A 10621-nucleotide genomic window follows, 5' to 3' on the forward strand; every position below is an offset into this window, starting at 1 on the left:
ATCATGACGCTGGACACCTGCTGCTGAGCTGAGCAGAAGTAAACCTTCAGGATGAGACTGTTGAGGACCAAACCCACCTGGAGAGGAAACAGAGATTGACATCTGTGCTGATTGGCAGACAGAGGAGGAGGAGGGAATGTGACTGTTATCTAAATATTTGACACCTACTACAAACACCAGAGTGTAGACCACCATGAAGAAGAGGTGAGCCTTTGTGTCTGTCTGATCACATCGATTGATATCATCAGCGGTCTGGTTGGTAACTGAGGTTACTGTCACTCCTACCAGCTCATCCATGTTTGTGGAGGTTCTAAGAAGACAGAAAACAAATCTATCATCTTTATACTGTTAAATACAGTTTGACACATTAATTATATATCCTACTGAACCATCAGCTGACTATATTGTTACACATGTTTGGCTGGAAGAAACCTTAAGTATTCAGTCTAAAGGAGGTCAAACCAGCATTCAGGTGTCCATATAAACAGTGAAAGAGGTTTTCCTCTCTGTAATCATTCCTCCTATTCATACTCACTATTAAAAGATCTCCTTCAAATGTGCTTTCAATGTAAAGTGATGGAGGACTGTATCCACAGTGTGTCCACACAGTCATTTAAAGTAGATGATAAACTTCTATTGAGCTTCATCAGTCTGAGTTAGTCATATCAGTGATATCTGACACATTTACAGTCTTTTTAGCATCAAATTCCCTCTTAGTGTTTCCCTGTTGAGCGGTGTTGGAAATATAGCAAACGTGACGTTGATAGTGACCGTAACGAGGCTGGTCCCACCCAAAACTGGCCCTTTCTAAATGACTGAGAGAACATGCATTTTCTTAACTTACAGACACAGTAACCACAAGGCTACCATGGTACTTCTGAATAGATTACCACATTTTACATGTGTCAACACGCTGTAAACTGGTTCAGACCAGCAGTGTGCTCAAATAAACTGCGTGAAACGTCACTTCAACCTTGCAAATTGGTTGTACCACAAGCCTCAAAAATGGTCCTCATACATTCTGTTCATATACAGTCTATTTTATCTGACCTGTTCTTTTTATTCTTTGAATGTTAGTTTGAGTATAGGTTTAAAAGCTGAACCAAGGAAATGCAAATTGCCTTCAGTTACGTGCTTTATATACATGACCTCTGTTGCATTGTTTAACTATAGGTAACAGTGTTTATCTGTATGATCCCTGTTAAATAAACCAATTAAATAAAAACCTTGCACATAACTTATCTAGGAAACATGAACTTTGGTTAACTTCCAAACTCTGTGCCCGCAGTTGTTTAAAACTGTTTCTTATGTTAAGTTTGTCTTGGAAAACATATTAATTTAAATCATTTTTTAAAAATAAATCAAATTTCAACATAATATTAGAAGCACAAAGAAGTGAGATACATGCAACACTCACCTGTCAGTCTGTCAGTGAAGGCCTCAGATAGAAACTGCTTTGATGTTTCCTTCTGTGCAGCTTTTATAGACAGGAAGAACTGATCTGTGGTCATTGTGTGATACTGCTGCTCAGATGATGCTTCATCATTTCCTGTTTTTGTTTTTGTTGTTGTTGCTTGTTAGAGGATCACAAAAGAAAAAAATGTTTTACTGGAACTGTTGCTATGTCACTTAACATCACATTAGCTCTGCTGCAGTCGAGAAGTTGGTATAAAAATCAGACTTTGATCTCAGACTGGCCCACCAAAACCCACCTGCAGACACAGCTTCTCAAATGTGAATGTTTTTGGGTTTTTTTGTCCTCTGTGACAGTAAACTGATCATATTTGGGTTTCAGGCAAAAAAGACCTTTGACGACATCATCTTGGGTTTTGGGGAACAGTGACTGACTATAAACCCTACTTGCAGCACTGTACAAAAGGCGATATCGGACTCAGGTTTGAAGCTCAATGTGTTGGCATCATGAGAAACTAGATGAGATAATGAATCCATTGGTACCAATCATGTGATGCTAAGCTGCCGGGGGCAGAAAAACAATAGTTAGGTTAAATTTGTGGTATGAAAGGGTAAAAAAAAATTTAAATATGTTCCTGTCACTATGCTGACACTTTCTGTGAGCACTTACACTGAACTCCACCACACTGTGGTCACACTCAAATGTGACTCAGTGAACTGGATGGAGGCTAGAATACGTGATCATTTGGTTAACAAATGATCACGTATTCTGTCCTTTGTCTGATCTTGCACACAATCTTCACCTCAGACCAGTTTCTCTGACATACTACAAAACAAACTGCTGCCTGTGCACTTCAATGTTTGGTTGAATTGTTCTTCAGTTTAGTGACGGAAATGTTTAAAAACTGATCTCAGTCGCTGGTCTTAATAAGAACATGTCTCTGTGTAACAGGCTCACATATAAACACATGTGGTTCATCATATGAAATGCATTTCAGAGTAACTTGTTTTAATTATGTTTTCACTCATTGCTCATTTGGTGAATAGTCTTTACCATTATTGTTTAATTTTCTCCTGACAAATTATTACATGTGAAATATTAAAACTTCATATGTGTCAGATGTGATGAATTGACACATTTTACAGATTTTTACATGTCATAATCGCTAATCACTTGGCTTAGCTGGGTTTTCGCCCTCACTTGCAGTGGTTGGTTGTTTGCAGGTCTGAGGATCCCCAAAGCAGATTATATGGTATTGTAAGGTCAGGGAAAGTGTTAAAAACAGGAAATGTTAGTGTTTTGACTGATAACGTCTGATACATGACGGATGTCACATTTATTTTGAGTTATTTAAATGTGAAACAGCTGTATGCTTCTGTTGGTGTTATTTTTCTCACATCTGCAGTTGTGTTGTTGTTGTTTTTAAGTCACGTGTGATGGACGGTGTTCATCAGTTGGTGTGGATGATGCTCAGCTGCCCCTCGTTCCTTCTTGTCTCTGTGCGCGGTGTTTGCTTGTTCCTGGTGAACACTCTCTCCAGGTTCAAATTGGTCCGAAAGGCCTTACAGCTGAAGAAGTAGATGACTGGATCCAGACAGACATTGAAGACTGACAGTAAGATGGTCCCTTCAATCAGGTAGTGCAACATCAGGCGTAAGGAGCAATACTTCCTCAGTAAGGCATAGGGAATGAGAGTGAGGTGGTAGGGCACAAAACAAACACAGAAGACGCTGACCAGCACCAACATTTTCCTGTTTGACCTCATGAGCTTCTTGCAGCTGGAGGATGCCAGCTGCCTCTGCTGTGCCTGCAACAAACTGCGTGAGGCGCTGTAGTAGAAGAAGATCATGCAGACAAGGACAAACAGGAATGTGGTGGCGGAGCTGACGTGGATGATTTTGTAGAATACAATGACCTGGGGGCTTTCCAAGGTGTCACATTTGTCAGGGACAAAGGTCAATTCTGGCTTGGTGAGGTGCCACAGGGTGATGTAGGAGGTCATAAGGGCCAAGAAGAAAACCCAGGTTACCGTGGAGATGATGCGGGCAGCCTTCACTGTCCGCAGGATGTGAGTTCTTAAAGGATGGATGATTTTAAAATACCTAGAGAGAGAAGAGGCTGATTTTTTAAAAACATAGCAGACAACAAGGATGTGCTGATGTTGCTTCCTGGATCAAATAAGACCAAAGCCACCCAGCCTACCTGTCAGCAGCAATGTAACCCATGAACAGGATGCTGGCGTACATGTTGAGGTAAAAGGCGCAGGAGGCAAAGATGCAGTGGACCAGGCGGAGAGTGACGGAGCTGCTGACGTAGTTGGCTATATAGAAGGGGAGGCAGAGGCAGAGCAGGAAGTCAGAGGCTGCCAGGTTCTTCAGGTAGACCATCATGATATTGGACACCTGCAGCTGAGCTGAGCAGAAGTAAACCTTCAGGGTGAAGCCGTTGAGGACCAAACCCACCTGGAGAAGAAACAGCAAGGAATGAGAGAGTGAAGAAAACTGTGATTTTACTGACTTGTCTTTGTGGTCTACATCATAAATTATGAGTCTTTCCTCAAAAACATTCATACTTTTCTATTGAGAGAGAATCTCAAACCCCCCTACCTTCAGACCTCCACATACTTAATTAGTCACTGAGTGAAATGATTATTGAATTGTTTCTTAAAATTGCCCCCTGATCGCTGCAGCGGTGTCCTTTTGCCATCAGCTTAAGCATATGAACTCCATGGAAATCTAAACCCGGTGCCAGTGGGCCATCCAGCAGAATCATGGCTGGTTTTGTGTCTTTCAGCACATTTATAAGACAGTGCTCCTTATTAGTAGCTGTGGCTATTGTTTTTACTTTCTCAGATCGGCTTCCTTTTTAGTGAAGTCCATTTTTTGTTGTTTATTGTGTTTGAGTTTTGTTTTTTCTAAATTGTCAAATAAATCCTTGGTTTTGTACTTTTACCTCAGTTTTCCTCTTGTTTTTCCTCCAGTTATCCCAGTTGAGACTCCCATCTTCCCCTAGACATTTTCGGCATTGTAACAACAGGTCTGACAACATACAACTCAAGCCAGCCTTGTTTAGTCCAGTTGAATGGAAACTTTGTTGCTTTTCTTCCTTGCTGCTATTTGTTTGTGCAGATCTGAACTCATCAAATGTACTCAGACCAATATTACCACATAGACACCCTTTAGAGGAAGTGGAAGGAGGAAGTAAGCTCTTATACTTACATCCGGTCTTAGGAGGGTTTCAGAATAAAAAATAACCCTAACCCTAACACCCCATCCTATCGAACTCTTTGTTCCCTCTTCCCTTTAGACTTTTAGACCCTTTTTCACTTATCTTCAAGAAATATTTGATCACTTATTTAGAGAGATATGATGGTGTTTCCTCACTTCCTGTTTTCAGTAAGTTTTAGGTCAGCTTTGTTAAACCACATTTGTGTGGTTGCGTCTAGATAGATGAGTTACTGAACATTAACCCTGCCTGTGACAGCTTGGTATGGTTCCTATATGAGAATATTCAAAGGAGGTGCTTTCACCATCAGTATGCATCAGAGATGAGTTCAGGCAGTTTCAGGTGCTCTACAGGCTCCATCTGTCTGAGAGCAGGTTGGCTAGAATCATGTAACTAAGAGCCAGCCAACCTCGGTCATATGTTTGGGCAAGTCAGAAATTAACTAAATTCTGGACAGATATATTCAGAACTTTTTCACTCGTTTACAGCAAAGATATCGATCTTAACCTCTGACCTCTATCTTTGGTTTAGCAGCAGATGAGATGCAGTTATGGCAAACACCTTAAATACCTTAAATACACTGTCTGACACTCTTCTCATAAGTTCTATAAGGTCTGGATACAGTTTCCCTTTTTATTTTGAACATGAATTCCCCTCTGCTGGTCAGTCTAATCATAAACCCTAACCCTTTCTTAATGTATTTCATTTAGATTATTATAAGTATTATTTATGTATCTGACCTCTGTCAGCCCAATTGGTATGTGGTATAGTGTTATCCTTTTTGTATTACTTTTATATGAATATGTTTGTTAACAGACTGTGATGTGAATATTTGAAACTCACCACAAACACCAGACTGTAGGCCAGTGCAAAGAAGAGGTGGCCTGATTTATCAATGTGTTCACATTGACTGTTGACTTGGCTCTGGGTGTTAGCTGAGGACTGGTTGGATGATGAGGTCACGTCCATTTCTGTCTGTGGAGTTTCTAACGGAGGGAAGTTATATGTAAAGTGTCAAAGTTAAAAGTTAATTAAATAACATTGAAAACAGGAACTGGTGGTAGCAAATCAACACATCAGCATCAATGTCACATGAAAAGGTTTTTGGTTACTTGAAAATTGCAGATTCTTTTGTAGTTTGACTTGTAAATTCAGTGGTTGGCTGTAATTTCCTTTTTTGGCTCATTATTATAAACAGTGATATTTTATTCACCATATGATGTTTAGTTTTCTCTGAATCATCTTTCTTTACAGCCCAGATTCTCCTCTGACCTCCAGCTGTTTCTGAAGCTATTTGCACAAAATCTGCATTAGTAAAGAGCACCTTAACTGGCTTGAAGTGTGACCCACACCTTGATCTCCAGCCAGTCAGAATAAGCCTGTTTACCTACAGTAATGTCTGCAGCTGTAAGACAGTATTCAGAGTCTGATCCTGAATTAAGAGGCTGAGAGCAGGATGTTTATAAGATTGTACCGAAGGTATCTCACACAATGAAAATCATTATTCAAATGTAGCTGCAACTATACTTTAGCACACTTCCAGTATCCTGCTTTGTTCATTATGTTGGCTGAGATGCAAACTCCATCTACAGAAGTTGGGTTTGTGGGCTCATGCTAAAACCTCTTGCACATTTGTTTTGACTTTCTGGTGTGATGTAGTATCAAGTATCACCTTATTTTGTTCACACCCATATTTCATACCTTTCTTAGTTGCCTTTGTTGCTTAGATTGGTTAGGGTTAGGGTGAGAATATCAGGGTCAAAGCCAATCACAGGCAAATATTTACTCAACACCTCTCATTCTTGAGAAGGGAATTTCAAAATTCAGAGAGATATAGAAACAAGCCATTTTACAGAGTAGGAGATCCACCATCACCCTCATCCATCCCAAGGATATACAGGATTATAATCAGAGAATCCACCTTCTACTAAAACTCTTTCAACCTGTTCAGCAGAGTGAGGATGAATATCACCAATCAGTCTGGAGGATTACTTCTCTCCATAGTGGACACCGTTAGACCCCAGACGAGCAAAACATACATATAGTACAGCTTCACAGGACTTCTTAATACTCTCATTGAACCTTTACATACTTTCAGGTAGTTATTCATTTTAAATTGTTAAATCAAAGTCTTCCCTTCAGTCTATTTCCAAATTTTAGATTAATTAGTTTGTTCAAGTATAAAGTTACGTGCAGCACTCACCTGTCTGTGTTCCTGTTGTGGAGGTGGGATATCAGGTGTGGCTCTGACTAACAGTTTCGAGGAGCAAAGCTGATCATGATGGTCATTTGCAAGTCAAAAAACAAAACATGAAAACAAAACATGACACCCACACAAACAGACACAATGATCACTGCTGTTGCGTCTTTGTCATAAGAAGAATATGCTGTGTTAAAGTAACATAAACAAAGCAAAGGCCTTAAAAGTTAGATTTTTGGATGTAGAGTTATGTGTTTGTGGTTTTTACATATTATTTAATGCATGTTCTCTTTTTTTGCTCATATGTATGTTTGACTGGCACCGGACAACGATTCACTCCACAATATGTGTGAATTCATATATGGTTGAGAAACAAATTAACTTGAAGGTGAACATTGCAGGTTTCAACATGTTCAGACAAAAAATTACAACAAATGACATCAGCTGATGCAAAAAGTGTTTGGTGACACCAAACATTAGGGGCGTAAATCACAAGTTATTTCACAATACAATATTATATCAATTAAATGAAAAACAATTTGATGTTTGCTGATATCACAAAGTCTGTCACAATACGATTTCAATTTGTTTCGATTCAGGAGGCAGCAATCCATATGAGACGATATCACAGCTGATTTAACACAATCACTTCCATTCATATCAAACCACTAAAAGCTACTAAAACACTGTTGCAGCTCAGGATGAATTCACAAGCCAGACTGTCTCTCACAGTGTCTTTTATTTATTTTCCACAATATAAAGTAGGAAACAATAACTTTACAGTCCACCTGTGTGTCCTTAGCTGCTAAAGCAACTAGAATGTCAGCTCTCATGCTGGTTACAACAACAACTCTGAACTACGTTTTCATCTTCTCTTGCCGCATTAAACATATTGTCTCTTGATGCCTCAGCAGCACCACCTGGTGGCGGAACTCAAAAAGCGCGCAACTCATTACTGAACTAAATGCATTGTAAATTAAACCATTAAATGAACAGAATTACACACAAAAATAAATCAGGGGGGTCTCTAAATTCACAATATGAAATACCAACAATAATAAACATAAACAGTCTTGAAATAACTGACCCCTCACAACATCATTTTTATTTCTGAGCTCAACCATTTAAATGGACAACAATCTATTCTTTTTTAATAAAAAAAAGCAGCTACTAAAATATTATCCTGTTGACTATAAAGTGCCATGTTTTGATATAGAGCTTTAAAAATTTCACATCTTATAAAATAAAATTGAGTGGTAGACTCACATCCAGAGTAAGAAAGCAGGAACTGGACCAAATAACTAAATCTGTAAAAGCTGCAGCTCCCAATGCAGGTAGACTGGGATCCACCTGCATTGGGAGCTGCGGATGTGTGTGTTTACTACACAGTTTTATTCACATCTTATGAAAGAAAACTGAAAGAACATTAAGTCACTATTTTTATACATTAAAGCAGCTGTTTAAACCTGCAGTGTTTACCGAGCTGCGGAGTAAAAAACGACACGATCAAAGACGAGCAGCACATTTCAGTGTTTCTGTGAGTTTACAGTAACGTGATGTGAGTTTACAGTAACGTGATGTGAGTTTAACGTGATGTGAGTTTACAGTAACGTGTTGTGAGTTCACAGTAACGTGATGTGAGTTTACAGTAACGTGATGTGAGTTTACAGTAACGTCCCTGCTGAAAAAACCAGCTTAGACCAGCAAGGCTGATCAGGCTGGTCAGGCTGGTTGACCAGCCTTGTAGACCAGCTTGACCAGCCTGACCAGCCTTGCTGGTCTAAGCTGGTTTGGTTAGCTGGTCTAGAGGGGTTTTGGACACCTTGGCTGGTCAGGCTGGTCTGACCAGCCTTGTTGACCAGCCTGTTCAAGCTGGTTTGGTTAGCTGGTCTAGAGGGGTTTTGGACACCTTGGCTGGTCAGGCTGGTCTGACCAGCCAAAGTGTCCAAAACCCCTCTAAACCAACTGGTCTAGACACTTTAGCTGGGCAAGGTTGCTGGTTAAGCTGGTCAAGGCTGGAAAAGGCTGGTCACAGCTGGTCAGACTGGTCTTGAGTATATTTTAGGTGGGATAACTTAACTGATTAAGCTGGTCATGGATGATGATGATGATGCACACACACTGAGATACATTACTATTACAATTAAATTATACATGTTAAATATGTTTTAACTTTTTATCTGTTAACCCATCAATAACCAAAATGTATGAAAAATAAACACAAAAACATGATCAATTTACACATTTATTTGGCAGTTCAATATAAACTTTGCAGAACAGTGCAAATACTGCATTACAACTATTTCGGAATACAATGATAGCCAGTATGCAACTCACACAACTGTGATGAGAAAACCTGCAGTGTAAATTAACTTAGAATGGACTTTACCAGAACTGGAACAACTTATTATTACTTAGTTTCCAACTACTAAATGAATCACTAACTTTTTGAATTGATTCATCATTTGAATTTATTTGAGACAAAAGACATTTGAGGATACTGTCTTGACCTTTGGGAAACAGTTATTATTTAAATATTATTCACCATTTTCTAACATTTCACTTTTTTGTGGAAAACAAAAAAGAAATGATTAGTCTAGGGGGGATCTTTAGACATTTAGACACCACACCTCCAGTTTTGTTAATTCAATACACCTGAACAGTGAAATATTGAAAACAGTCATGTAAAGTTTAAACAATAAATATGCTGTATGCATGGCTTGCCTGGCACAGGTTTACATTGACATCAAATATGAGTTTCCTGATCAGTGCACACACTTGTTGGTTGGTCTTCACCACGTCTTTGACTTTGTGCCCATCTCTGGATTAATGCACCTAAGAACAAAAAGGCCAAAAGAAGATGTGTTACTTTCAATTCAAGTGAGATGAAAAGAGTGTCTGTTCCCAGTCAGTCACCACCACTTTCGGATGGTCACTGCTGTTGCAGAGCCAAGTAAAGCTTTAGGTAAAGAAATTAATCCTGGTTCTTTTTCAACATTTGTTTTAGTATCTTCTCATATATAAAATAAAGCAAATAGCTGAAAGTTCAAACAGAAACACAGGAGAGAAACTAATCTTCAAACTACAAAATTCAGTTAGAACCTAGAAAAGTACTGAGAGCTGAATACAGAGACTTTTAAACAGCTTTCTTCTCTGGTCTCCAAAACACACACAAGTTGAGTCTGTGACACATTACTTGTTTTGGGGGGGAAGAAAGGAGGTTGTCACTGATTGGATAATGCGGTTCAACTCATCCAAACATTCCTTAAACCACCAAATAAAAAACAAGCCCTAATATTCATGTAGACATTACCTTTGGGTCTCCAGCACCCTGCAAATTGAAATTGTAGCAGCGAAACAGCAGCCACAGCACTGGTGAAGTCATCGTGAGGTCCCTTGACGTTCCACAGGCAGCATTCATCCCCTCGGCTTTATTATGTCACCTGAAACAAAACCAGATATCCTGATCAGAAAACGAATCAAGAATCACTTTTTAAGAAACCAGATTAGAAAGAGTAGTATTGTGGTGTTTGCTAAATATTGGCTAGCTACAGAGTGAATGAAGAGAAGGAGCACTGACACTGAAAGCCTGGAGAATCAGATCAGTAAAACATTTTTCTGATTGTTTCACCGCCTGATTTGGTATAAATACGGCCTTATCGAGCCCATGAATCAACATGGTTACTGTGTGAAACTGAAAAAAACCCATATAGTTTCATCAGAATACTGACATGCACATTTCATCTTTCAGGTGATGCGAGGTAACGGCTCCGCGAACTCAC

At 39.3% G+C, this 10621-nt stretch overlaps 1 protein-coding gene across 1 annotated transcript; it reads right to left on the minus strand.

Annotated features, from left to right (window-relative positions):
- Window positions 1-2864: 2864 nt before the first annotated feature.
- LOC128360025 (P2Y purinoceptor 14-like) lies at window positions 2865-5608 on the minus strand. Its single transcript, XM_053320338.1, has 3 exons — window positions 5483-5608; window positions 3617-3876; window positions 2865-3516 (listed from the first exon to the last, which is right to left on the minus strand). The coding sequence occupies exons 1-3, from the start codon at window positions 5606-5608 to the stop codon at window positions 2865-2867; spliced, it is 1038 nt and encodes a 345-aa protein (XP_053176313.1).
- Between the last annotated feature and the right edge of the window lie 5013 nt (window positions 5609-10621).

Source organism: Scomber japonicus, chromosome 6 (assembly GCF_027409825.1).
Source record: "Scomber japonicus isolate fScoJap1 chromosome 6, fScoJap1.pri, whole genome shotgun sequence".
Lineage (NCBI taxonomy): Eukaryota > Metazoa > Chordata > Actinopteri > Scombriformes > Scombridae > Scomber > Scomber japonicus.